The 13,515-nt window shown below is 42.9% G+C and overlaps 1 protein-coding gene across 1 annotated transcript in view; it reads right to left on the bottom strand.

The window, feature by feature from the left end:
* The window catches only part of Pkhd1 (PKHD1 ciliary IPT domain containing fibrocystin/polyductin), a 419,145-nt gene that overhangs the window by 178,895 nt on the left and 226,735 nt on the right, over positions 1-13,515 (bottom strand). Inside the window, exons 48-49 of the mRNA XM_075978902.1 lie at positions 7,912-8,092; positions 6,327-6,522 (exon numbers count right to left, since the gene is read on the bottom strand). Coding sequence (XP_075835017.1) covers positions 6,327-6,522; positions 7,912-8,092 — 377 coding nt within the window. The remainder of the gene's footprint in view (positions 1-6,326; positions 6,523-7,911; positions 8,093-13,515) is intronic.

Raw genomic sequence — 13,515 nt, 5'->3', positions numbered from 1 at the left:
CTGGTAAAGTCCTTAGGGATCTTTGGAGAATGAGTTTTCTATAAGAATGTAAATTAATTTATTAACTAGAATGCTATAGATTGCCTTAGAGGCCTTCGGCATGGGGAGGGCAACCGCTTTGTGGAAGATTATGATTCTGCCCTTCCTACAGATGCTCCCAAGAGCTCTGGAGAGCAGTTCAATCCTGTCTTCTTATATCCTCACAGGATTCCGTCTCGAGGAAGCACATGGCATCTTTAGGCACACAGAAACATGGAGGAGTCCAAATGGTGGCCAGTGTCCTGACTGCTTTGAGAACAGGAGAGCTAAAAGGCTGTCATGGTCATGAATCTAGCCTCAAACTCAAGAAAACATCATTATTTTCAGGATTTTATAAGTTAGCAACAAGATTTCTAGTGCATCTGTGTTGAGTGACTTGACTTTCTCCAAAGAAACTTGGCACACAGAACAAAAATTCATCTGCCTTTCCAGCCATATCGTGCTTGATTGCAGAGACTACAACCCCCAGATCCTCAATACATAGCAGCTTTTATCTTGGTGAAGGGAACATTTGAACACATGCATTAGCTAGTCTGCCAAGTTCTGTTTTGGTTTTGTTTTCTGGCTGGTCAGAAGGTGGTAGCATAGGAGCCTCTGAGCCTTGCAGGTGGACCTTCAGCTGCTGCCGCACACAATGTCCCAGTGCAGTAACGGTCTCTGCTCTGCTCGGGGGGGCCTGTGTGAATTCGGGAGGACAACTGAATGGAAACGCATCTGATATGAATTCATCACATGCTGCCGGTCGGGTGCGGAGTGAGGGGAAGCAAAGGGTGGGGGCTCTGAGTATTTAATGCACCCTGCCACAACCCAACAGTTTGCCCTAAAGAGCCTTTTACCAATATAAAAGGACAGGGTCAAAAGTAAGTTGACCCTTGACAGAATGTACAATTATTAGAAGAGTCTGCGGAGGAGCAGCTGCTGGAACCCCACTGGCTCCACATCGGGCTTCCAAGAGTCAGAATATGAATAATCCAGTCAAGGTTGTTTTCTCCACTCCTCTCACCCCCTCGCCACCTCCCGTCGGCCTTCACCTCCTGGTTTGGGCAAGTCCTATTATATTGCTACAGGAAGAAGCATAGCCCTCCCTAGCAGCTGCAATAATTGTGTTCCTATTGTGATGAAGACCTCCTCCCGGCCACCCCCCTACAAGTGGCCATTGTGAGTGGGGAGTCAGTGATTACACGCTTGGCCTGATGCGTTGGGGGACCCAGCTGCCTAAGTGCTGACACACGAGCATGAGGAAGGCCAAAGGGGGGGGGTCGGTATTGGTGGGGACGAGAAGTGAGGGAAACCCAGTTTGTGAGATGGTCTGACATAGGAGACCTTCTGCATAAGTCAAGCCCAGAACAAATGAGGCTTTATCAGGCCGCAGTGATGAGGGGTCTCATCTCCCTTTGAAGTGGGGCAGAGCATGGGGCCTAGCAGCTTTCCCTCCTTTGGACCAAGCAAACATCCTTCTTTTGATATGCTACATGCTCATTATCTCTGCCCCATTTAATGATTTTTGATTGAAGGGTGGCGGCTGGGATGCTGAGAGGATCCTTAGAGAGGCTCCACAGAGCCAAGTCCATAAGAAAGACTTTCCTGTGTCTGGGCCTAAATTTGGGATTTCTTAACAGTATGCACTTGTTCTTAGAGGCAGATAAGGGCTGAGCGTGAAATTCTTAATTAAGCAATAAATAGAGAGCGGGGTGTCAGCAGATGTAGCCAGTAGCCATGGCAACGAGAATCACATGGGCAAGAGAGATGAGACTAGATGGAGGCCTCAGGCCTGGGCCTGACTGACAGCTGAAGAATCCTACAAAGCTTGTAAACCAGATTAATTAGCTGACTAATTATTTCATAGCGTTAATGTAACTAAAAAATAAAAATAGTTCACCATGAACTGAAACATTCCGGAGGGGTGGGGGAAGACGGCAGCAATGAAGTAGTAAGAAAGTAGCTTGGGAAGGCAGAGACACGCCGAGCCGTCAGTCAAACCGTGTGAGCAGAGAAGCGGGCTGGCTGAGTTGCACTCCTGCCAGGCAAACAGGAGAGAATGCTTGTTTTACAGTTATGTGTGTTCCTGAGCATAACTCAGAAGTTAGAGCCGTGGACTGCCATTCCTTACAGCTCACCACATCAAATATTGTTTCCTCTGGGTCGTAACCCCGGGCTTCGGCAGCACAACTCTCCTGCGTCCTTCTTAGTCATCAACTCCCTGCACGATATTTTCAGTGGTTTCGGAAAGGCCACCCAAACCAGTCTCTCCCAACGATAGATTTAAGTGAATGAATTTAAATCTGTTCACAGCATCATGCCAGGAATGTCATTGTCATATGATGGTGGACTTCAAGTAATATAAAATCCAGTTTAGAAAATAGCAAAGAGGCTGGGAGATGTCTCTGCTGGTAAAGTATTTGACTTGCAACCATGGGACCCTAAATTTGAACTTCAGAACCTGTGTGAAAAGTGCCAAGAACAGGAGGAATATACATATGGAATCTCAGCACTGGGGAGGCAGAGATGGGTGAACTGGGTTGCGAGCCTCACTGGCCAACTGAAGTTCCTGGCCACCCAGAAACCCTGTCTCGGAAGACAAGGGGGATGGCACCTGAAGAATGGCACCTGCATTTGACCTTTGGTCTTCACATAGATGCCCACATGTACTCCAGCACACACGCACAGACATGCAAAGAGAAACTATAGTGAGTTCACTGAAATGAAGACACCACATTAATGGAAAGAGAAAGTATCCATGGAGAAATGTTTTACTAGCGTAGCAGGTTATGCTAAGCAAGCTTTAATGTATTTGAGTGGTTTGTATCACATTTCCAAGAGACAAGTAAATATTCTTAACCTCCTTGTAGAAGTGAAGGTATTGAGGCATGGAGCAATTATAACACCATGCCCCAGGTAAAAGAGCCAGCCAGCCACTGATTAAAACCCTAAGTTCCAAGCACTGGCCGGGAGGTTTCTGGAAACCCAGCACTCCATAAAGATGTTTGCTGAACAAAGACAAAAGTAGCCTCACTGGAAAGGAGAAATGGCAGGGTCACGATATGTGCATGGTTTATTTTTCACTGTCGCTGGGGACCAGTGAGAAGTTTTCTTCTGCAGCCTGCCTAGAAGCCCCTTCCCCATCCTTTGTGGTTGGTGATCAATGATTATTTAGTGGGTAGCACACTCTAGTGGATAGATCCAGAGCCAGGAGCTAGAATGCCTGGGTTCTGTCCTTTCTTGTGTGGGCTGAAAGTTAGACAGATACCATAAGTCATATGTAATAAAGTCAAGAAGGGGAGATATAATAAATGACAAAAAATAACCTTCCCACTATGGGATATGGTAAGATTACAAACAGACAGCGCAGAAGATCATCCACTTAGAAGCAGTTAATATTCAACCCAGATATAAATCCCAGACAAAAAAAAAAGGGCCCTGAACAAAAAGTCTCATCTCTAACCAAGAATCTGTTTGGACTGATACCCACTGGCAAAGGAAAAATCAGTTTTCTCCAATGGAGGGTCACTGGATTTATCAACCACACTCCAAAGCAGACCCTATGCCCAGGAGTAATAGAGTCCACGTTTTTTCTTTGTTTTTTGTTTTGTTTTTTTTGTATGTGTACTTTATGTTTTGTTTTAATTGTTTATGGATTTTGTTTGCTTGTTTTTACTTTTGTTATTTTGGGGGGGGTAGTTGAGAAAGATGATGAAGTTAAATGGGTAGGGAAATGAGGAGTTGGGAGAGGGGGGAGAGGGGAGAAAATAATCAATGTATATTGTATGAAAAATAATAATAATAAAAGAAGTAGTTAATGAATGAAATCCATCCAGTTGTCAGAAGAGGCTGCCTCAGAAGGAAACAGCAGCTAAGTCAAAGAACAACAGAAAAACTGACCTAAGGCCGCACCTCTGGAAGGCTAGCAGTGTCCAGACATCTTATAGGGAACTTGGCTGGTGATTCACATCCTAGTACACACCTAAGAAATCTTGCAAATTTTATGTAAATTATTCTAATTCTAATCCTAAAAGGTCACCAAAACTAAATAACTAGATGAAAGTAAGGTTCTAATTTATCAAACGGGCAACACAAGTATCAAGTTGTATTTCCTATGTGTTTGTTGGAGTACCAGCTATGATATTTTCATCACGATTAATAGGATATTAGGGAAAGCACACAAGTCTGTAGGATCCATGGTGTTCTTTCCACCACATTCGTCCAGACATTGCAAACTTTACACAGAGGATATACGTAATTACGGTCAAATGTGCACAGTCAATGTAGCTGCATGGGGAGCTAATAGAGGGAAAGAGCACACACCTCAACTCCAGACCAGAAATGGAAACATACGTGGTTGCAGTCACTCGATTGCCCCATTCATTTAGAGTCTAAAAGAGGTGATACTGACCACACATGCTCCTACCGGGCACCCTCCTCAAGGATCACGAGTCTTTAACTACATTAGACATTTAAGCAACCCTCCGTGGCTTCCTTTGACTTTCCAAATCATAGGCCAAGGAAAGACTATGAGAATATTCTGATAAAAAAAATTATTAGGTAAAATCTACCTACCAAATGAAATGCCACTATATGATGACTGCCATGTGATTATTTCATATTAGAAATGAACTAGGAATTGCTAAGTTCCGTGCAAGGAACATACATTTTAATGCATTTGTTAAATTGTCTTTTTATGCCAGGACAGCATCAACTCTTCCTTCATATGAATTAAAATTCAGTCATGGCAAGGCTTTTTTGTGGGTCGAACCCAGTCTTCATATGGTTATGCCCGAGTGGGAAAGACAAGTGACCCAGGGCAACTGCCTACTATTTGCTGTGCTTAGGGCCAAGTCTGGCTTGTGGCAGGGCTGAGACTCACTGTGTTGATCAGGCTCGGTGAATTTGTCAGAATCTATTAAGAAAAATTCATAACAAAGCCATCACTGCAGAAAGCCACATTATCAGAACCTCTGTCTTCCATACCACCACAAAAGAGCTGTGTAGTCACTAAACCCTAAAAGGTCACAAAACTCAACAGTTAATGAACGTTCAGATGGAACTAATGACATGTCTTCTGTGACTATATATATATATATATATATAGTGACCACCAGTTGACATAGATCATATTAGTGAGTTGGTGAGGCTGATACAAGTGGACACATTAGTTCTCAGTGACCAATGAGGACACTGAAATAGAAAAATAAAACCACATGGACTTCAGGAGGTTAAAAGTGGACAGTCCTGAGCGTAACACTGAGATACTTCAGGAGGTCAAAAAAGGACAATCCTGAGCCTAACACTGGGAGACTGGGAAACACGTGAGAAGGAACTCCTGCCTGCAGACTCTTCTGCTGATGGAAACCAAGCCTGCCTCCATTTCCTAGCTATTGGGAATGGTGTATCAATAAACACAAGTGAGCAAGAAGCTCTGGGATGATGATATAGAATTTTTCCATAGCATAGAGTAATTCTTTCTTTAGTTTTCGGACAAGCCTTCACACTGATTTCCATAATGCCTTCAGCACGTCACATTTTCAATGGAGGTAAATAAAAGGTTCCTCTTTCCGTACATCCTTGTCAGTGTTCGTTGTTGTTTTCTTGATAATAGTCATTCTGACTGGAGTGCAATGGACTCTCCAAGCAGTGTTTTTTAAATTATGTATATGCATGTGTGTCTGAGTATGGCTTTATGAACATGTGTGTCATGCCTGCAAATGCTAGATCCCCTGGGATCCCCTGGAGCTGGAGCTACTGGCAGATGCCCTAGGAAGCAAACTCAGGTCCTCTGTAAGAGCAACAAGTACTTTTAACAACTGAGCCATCCGTCCTGACCTATCTCAGAGCAGTTTTAATTTGCAATTATTTTACTATACAAACAGAATACCCAATTAATTAATATGTTAATTAATTACATATATCAATTAATATAGTAGTATCACAAACAGTTATTGAACATTTAATAGTATCACAAACACTTATTGAACATTTAATATAAATTAAACACTTTTATAAAAAATTTTACACACCAACCTTTATTTAACGGCAGGTTTAAAGAAGGTCCTATTATTAATTTACAAATGATGGGACTAAAATGTAGAGCACCTATGTATCTATGTGTCTATCACTCACTACCTACTGAATCTTGGGATTGAAATTGAGATTTAAACTCACGTGATCTGATTTTAGAGCCCATCCATTTAATTACAACATATAGCACAGCTATCCCCTTTATTCTTTATTTCACAGCACAAAAGCTTTCTGACTATATGTCCTCAAAAAATACTTCCATGGTGGGCACGTACCGAGATAGGTGAGCTGCCCCAATTGGCGGTTGAAGAACCAGTCACAGCCTCTGTCGCGATTGGGCAAAGGGGGAGACAGAAGTGACTGGCCCAGACGACTTCCACACCTGATGAGGATGTCCGGATAAGGTGGGAGGTCCCCATGCAGCAGCAGGAGATGATTGCCAGGGGCAAAGCTGTCAAATGTTGCTAAGTACTGAGTGAGAAGGAAAAAACACACTGGTAAGCAAGGAGACCCCTCCTCTCGAAGGAGTTATTTGGCATCAGAGCAGGTCAACGCCACGCCGCACTTTCTGGGCCGAAATAGGCCTATTTAAATCTACTTCATGGGAAGTTCACAGTTGGGCTACAAAATCATCAAATGTGAAGACTGAAAAAAACCCACCAGGTTCGTCTTATTTCATAGCCACCGCTAACAGAGGAGAGCATGGCCCAGACAGGTGAACTGACTTCTCTCAATCTGTCAAAAAGCTGTAAGAGAAGGAGGCAGGTCTGCAGTTTGTTCCCAGCTTTCCTCACAAGATGGAGAGGCAAGCAGTTGTTAGGAACTCTGCATGCGTAGCAGCCATGGCTGACACTGCCAGGGTACCTTCCGCACCACAAGGCACTATTTCTGTGATTCATTCAACCCCGAGAGCCTGGTGATGGTTAATATCAGTGTCCTATTCTAGAGCATACAGTAATGTCCTCAGATCGCAAGGCAGGACAGTGCCGAGCCAGGACACAAACCTTCCTGAGCCTTATCCTTATCCTTAGCTTTGGGGAAAATCCCTTGGATCCACACGGTGAACCCAGTGGACAGCAAAGAGAGGTAGGGGGACCAATATCTTTCCTGGGAGCTGTGGTGAGAAGATCACATAAGCCTTTCCTGTATCCCTAAGATAAACTTTTACAGTTATGTGGGCCAGGTTGCATGTGGCACAGGGAGACCACATGAAAGGGGAAATAAGCTAAAGGAAACCTGTTGAATTGCTGTTTCCATTTCAAATTTTATTTTATGTCTTATTTATTGTTGTTATCATCTTGAAAAATGTGCCCACTTTCTACCTACTCATTACCCCTAGTAATTTCATTCTTCTCATCTAGCTCTGCCTGGAGAAATGTGAAGACAGAGCTCTTTGTAAATTCATCTTCAGCCACAAGGTGGCAGTATGAACCATGTGATGGCCTGGTTAAGAAATTTTCTCTGGCTTCAAACCACTGTAATGGATAAGTTAGGTTTTAGCTTATATAAGGGAGAGAAGGGGTGAGGGAGGGGAGAAGAAGGGAAGGTGGGAGTAAGGGGAGAGAAAGGAGAGAGGGAGGGGAGTAGGGGATGGAGAAAGGGAAGGAGAGAGGGAGGAAGGAAATGATAGGAGATGCTCAAAGGCAACTTTTCATCGAATTACTACATTTCTAGTAGAACAAGGTTTGCATTCAGGATGGGTTTGAAACACTAAAAGCTAACAAGCAGACCAACTGGAAAAATGCTGCTGCTGCAGCTTCCTTCATGAGCACCAGATAATATTTCCAGCCTATTCCTTCACAGAGGTGCAGATAAGAACACCTTAGTGTGGAAAGAACTTGCACCAGTGGGCGGGATTACCTGTAAAGAGCGCTCCATCCAATCATTGTTCTGGAACTGCAGTGAGTAAGTCTCCTGATCCAAGAGCAGAGCCATCCAGCCATACGAGTTAGACAATGTGTCACCTACGTACTTGACCGTGATTGTCTTATTTTTGCCGTCGGTCACAATTAAATTCTTAGGAACCTCAAGGGCTTTATCTCTATAGTGAATTAGAAAGAAAAGAATTCGTAAGTAAAAGTTCCCACTTAGTGCCTGGGAGATAGCTCAGCATTTAAGAGTACTTGCTGCTCCTCTGTGGGACCAGATTTGAATCTCAGGATCCACAGGGCTGCTGGCAACTGTATCTAACTCTAGTTCCAGGGGACTCAACTCCCTCTTCTGGAGTCCATGGACACTTCACATAAACTGTGCACAGACATACATGCAGGCGAAACACACATATATTTAAAATGAATGAATAAATAAGCTCTAAAAATTTAATTCCATAGTACTTTTCCCATTCTATATCAAATGCCTTCCTCTTCCATGGTCTGTATTCTTCCTTGCTGGTGATGTCAGGAGGGTTCTACATATGTGTCCACGGAGTTCACAATCTATGCAGATCAGAACAGTCCACTAGGAGACTGCCACCAGAAGCCTTGCATAGATGACACCTCAGTGGTGGAAGTGGGCAAGCAACATTCATATCTGAAATCACTAATAAATGTCACCTTAATGTCCACATGGGCTAGAATAAAATACGACTAATTTAACAATTGTCTACAGTAAGAATTCCGCCAGGTAGTACACGTCTTAACAACAGAGAACACATTGTTTTGAGTAACTTGATATTCCTAGATCTTTCATGAGCCCAGAACCTGCTGGGTCTAAACTACTCAGTACCCTTCTCCTATTGCCCAGGAGAAACGACGTCAGTAGTGTTCCCTGGAATGAAGATCCTAGCTTCTCTCCCAGGGCCTGGTCTACTGCACGAACATACTGCCACCACTGACCCTTGATGCTCCTGGGTTTGGTGACCTCTGTGTTTGCACAGGGTTCTATGCACACTGCTGACTATCTGGCTTCTTATAAAATGGAGATGGATTGGATAAGGTCTTCCAATAGCAGTCTGCGCTATCTTGCTTACTTTTTTATTTTATTTTTTATTTTTTTATTAAAAATTTCTGCCTCCTCCCCGCCTCCCGTTTCCCTCCCCCCACTCCCCATGCACCACGCCCCTCCCCCTCTTTCTCCAATCTGAAGAGCAGTCTGGGTTCCCTGCCCTGTGGGCAGTCCAAGGTCCTCCCCACTCCATCCAGGTCTAGGAAGGTGAGCATCCAAACAGGCTAGGCTCCCACAAAGCCAGTACATGGAGTAGGATCAAAACCCAGTGCCAACGGAGGGGGGAGGACCTAGGACTTACCACAGGGCAGAAAACCCTGACTGCTCTTTGGACTGGAGAGGGAGGGGGAAAGGAGTGGGGGGAGGGGGAGAAGGGGGGGAGGAGGGGGAGGGAAATGGGAGGCTGGGAGGAGGTGGAAACTTGTTTTTTTTTCTCCTTTTCTCAATAAAAAAAAAAAAACCCAGTGCCATTGTCCTTGGCTTCTCAGCAGCCCTCATTGTCCACCATATTCAGAGAGTCCGGTTTTATCCCATGCTTTTTCAGTCGCAGTCCAGCTGGCCTTGGTGAGCTCCCAATAGATCAGCCCCACCGTCTCAGTGCTCCCCTCGCAGTCTTGACTTCCTTGCTCATGTTCTCCCTCCTTCTGTTCCTCATTTGGACCTTGGGAGCTCAGTCCATTGCTGCAATGTGGGTCTCTGTCTCTATCTCCATCCATCGCCAGATGAAGGTTCTATGGTGATATTCTTGCTAACTTTTATAAAGTGTTGTATACAGAGCTTATTTTACCAAATGAGGAAACTGAATCAGACTGTAGTAGAACAATCCCTAGACCTCCTGACTTGTTCTGGGTAGCCCATCCCAGAAAGTGATTTTGAAGACTTTATTAGAACATAAATATATCTAGTCAAATGTTCAGACTCTGGAAATAAAACAAAATGGAAACAAAAAAAAGGAATGTTTTTAAAGTTCAATAAACATATGGCTGTATTTTTTACCTTTTGTTCAGATTTCATGAGAACTTTTCACCATGGCATTTTACCACATGCAAATAATTATACTCTGAAAGGAAGGGGAGATGAGACAGAGAGGCTCAAGACTTCTCACAGTGAGATGGAACCTGAATGCATCTAAGCCCAGTTCACAACGCAGTAGTTTATTAATGAAGAGGAAACATTTGTGTAGAGACACAGTCCTTACTACATCACCAAACTTGTCATGATCTCCTGAGTTCAAATGAATCCCTGCCTTTGCCTCACAAGTACTTGGAATTGGAGAGATGCACCATTGTAACTAGATAAAAACGGGAATAGTGAATAGCGGGTAAGCAGGAGACTCAGTAAAGGATCTCAAGTTGCAGGTCTTCCTGGGCCACAGAGCGGGACTCTGTGTATGCTGGGTAGTTTCTGTCCCCTTGACACAAGCTAGGGTCCTCTGAAAAGTCAGAACCGGGATTGTAAAAATGCCTTCATAAGTCTGGATTATAGGCAAGAAAATGGGGCCTTTACTTGGTTAATTATCGATGTGGAGGGCATAGCCCACTATGGGCTGTGTCATCCCAGGTCATGGGAGCAAGGCACTCCTCAATGATCCTCCTCAATGGCTTCAGCTTCCGTTCCTGCTTCCAGGTTCCTGCCAGGATTCCTTTCTTGACAGACCATGATTGGGACCTATAAGCCAAATAAACTCTTGATTCCCAAGTTGGTTTTGATCATGATGTTTTAGCATAGCAATGGGAGGCAGACTAAGTTTTTTCTTTCCAAATAAACAAAAGGAAATAAAAAATGGCTTTGCCAGCTAGAATAAAATGAAAAATGTTAGGCATAAACTACAAAGGTAAACTGTGTATCTCAGCACGGGTGAACTTGGGAACTTACTGACCCTATAAATTTTGGATTCTTTTCCTCCAAAACGCATTCTTGATTCCTTACCATCTGTTTGAAAGCCTAAACTGTCACGTGTATAACACGATAACAAAACTGCCCTTTGACATTGAGGCAGAATTGTTATCAACAAAGTACAAATTGAGGACTACACTATCAAATAAAACAGAATAAATTAAAGAAGTTTCATGCTTCAGTATGTTTGAGACTTCTGATGGTGTGTACTGAGTGCCTATGGTCTTCTTGTGGCTATGGGTAAATGACTTGGCATGAATTACCTAGATCGCGATAAGCTTAAAGGAAGTACTTTTCCATCTTTATGTTTTAGACACCTAGGATTTACCTCACCCATTTCTACTAAGATTTGTAGTAGAACTAACTATTGGTCAAGTATTCGAATACTTCTTGATGCCCTAGGAGAAGCAATTCTCATTCAAATTATGATAACATATAACCAGTTCATCTCACACCTGACCTAAAATAATGAGGAACAATACAATTTGATCTCCAGAAGGCTATTGGTGTTAAACACTGGATTTACAAAGGTCTGAGCAATCAGCTCTTTGGTAGTCTTGAATATAGCCCCTCCCCCCCACACACACACCTCTGGCCTGACGCTTCTTTTCCTTCATGCATTCCCAAATTTTGTTCTTCTGCCTTCAATTATCAGTCTCTCGCTTCTTGGAGGAGGTCATACATCCATTAACTTTTTTCATGGTTTCCAAACTCTCAATGTCACCCACCTCCACCTAATACCCCAGCATTACCACAACCAGGTACCCCTGGTGTATCAGGTACCCTAAGAGAAGATATAATAGAGCACTGACATTTGGTCATCTGATACCCACAGATTCTGCATATTCAGAGATCACATTGCTGGCTAGCCAGACTCAGGTTGGATAACCAAAAGTAACAATTGATGGAGAAAGGAGGTGGAAGATGCAGTAGAGCTTATGTTATGTGAAGATAAAGATCAGAAAACTAGAACTTTGGGTCAATAAAATTAATTTAAATAATATACTAAATGAAAAAATTTCTCAAATACTTTGAACATTCATGGCCTGTATTTCTTATTGATTTTCTAGTTATCATTTATACCATTTTGTAGTTATTTAAATCTTAATATAGTTCAACACAGTCAGATAGGTTTTTTAAGAAATTATTCTTAATTCTTAGGAACAAGAATGTGTCCCAAGAACGCCCTTGTCATTTGACTAGAGCTAGTTATTTATCAAATTTTTATAATTATCTTTTCTATTAATCAATTAGGCTGCTAATTTCTAGATTCATTTTATAGATGTTATAATTCAGTTCCTTTAAAAAATTGAGTACATTTTTCCGGTTTCCTAAAGGCTTTTATAAACATGTTTCCTCTTTAAATATTGTCAAAACTCTGATACCATTATGAAGTTCTACTTGTCTTGTGACCCTTTGGGCCATCCACTGAGTATTCTTCTCTTCTGTCAGCACACAATAACGTGATAATGGCCACTAGGTAAATCAGGGACACACCACTATACACTTGAATCTAAACCAACTTTCTTCTTCCTTCCAAGACAGCTCCTGTAGAGCCCTGAGCCTCCCAAGCCTCTCTCATCCATCTCAACCATGCAGGGTGTGGTTTGCTAGGCAGCCATGAGCAAGCCAACTTTCTGTAGTGTAAATAAAGAAGTAGGTCCCAAGCATGTGTTCATCACAGCTGGTGGCGTAGTCATATTGTACATTCTAAAGAGCAAATCAAAATGTAAAAGACCCATCTCCCTGCAGGTAAGATTGACCACGGCCAGGGGCTGAAACGTGGAAGTCAGATCGAGTTCTATCCTTCTAGGCCAAATATCAGCATTGACAGTGGTGGGCTACTCTGAAAGGCACCAAGAGAACATCACGAGTCAAAGAACACCATGAAGAGAATTTACCAACCATAATTACTACAATCTTTGCTTGCCCTAAATAGCCACCAATTTCCCTGTGCCCTAAATAGCCACCAATCTCCCTCTCTTTACTGTTAATGAAGCAAAGGAGCACAAAAGTATTTCTAATTTGGAGGAGCCAAGGGAGTCTGCATGGGCCATTAGCAGCAGAGAGCTTCATTACTAGGGGAAGAAGTCTCTCCCTGAACTTCGCATGGCTTTATGTGCAAGAAATCAGGAGGCAACCAGTCAGTTTTAAATGTTAACCCTTATGTTCCCATAGGCAACAATTCCTGTACACAATCAGAAACACAAAAGGACTCTGAGGCTCCCAGGCTGCATTTTCTTTCTTCATGAACGTGTCCTGCCTAATAGCATGCTTTGTTAAAGGACTGAATGCTGTACAATGAAATACGGTTATGTCTAGCCCCATTGACACCTATATCTCCCTTACCACTTCCCCCTCTACTACACGTATGTTTTCTTTTTTTTTACTGTGGTTATTGACTCTTTCAGTTCAGTCATTTGTGTCCATATGTGCATAGCTGTAGAAACATCCTCTACAGCATGAGAATTTTACCAGCAGCTACATCCTCCAAACAGCGATTCCTTTTAAATATTTTATCTACTTATTTTATATGTAGAGATATTTCCTTGTATGTATGTATATGTCCAACAGCAGTGTCCTGCCCTTGGAGGCAGGAAGAAGGCATTGGATCTTGGGGATTAG

Source organism: Microtus pennsylvanicus, chromosome 7 (assembly GCF_037038515.1).
Source record: "Microtus pennsylvanicus isolate mMicPen1 chromosome 7, mMicPen1.hap1, whole genome shotgun sequence".
NCBI classification, from domain to species: domain Eukaryota; kingdom Metazoa; phylum Chordata; class Mammalia; order Rodentia; family Cricetidae; genus Microtus; species Microtus pennsylvanicus.
Note: the sequence above shows the minus strand (reverse complement) of the source record. Positions and strands in the feature narration are given on the sequence as shown.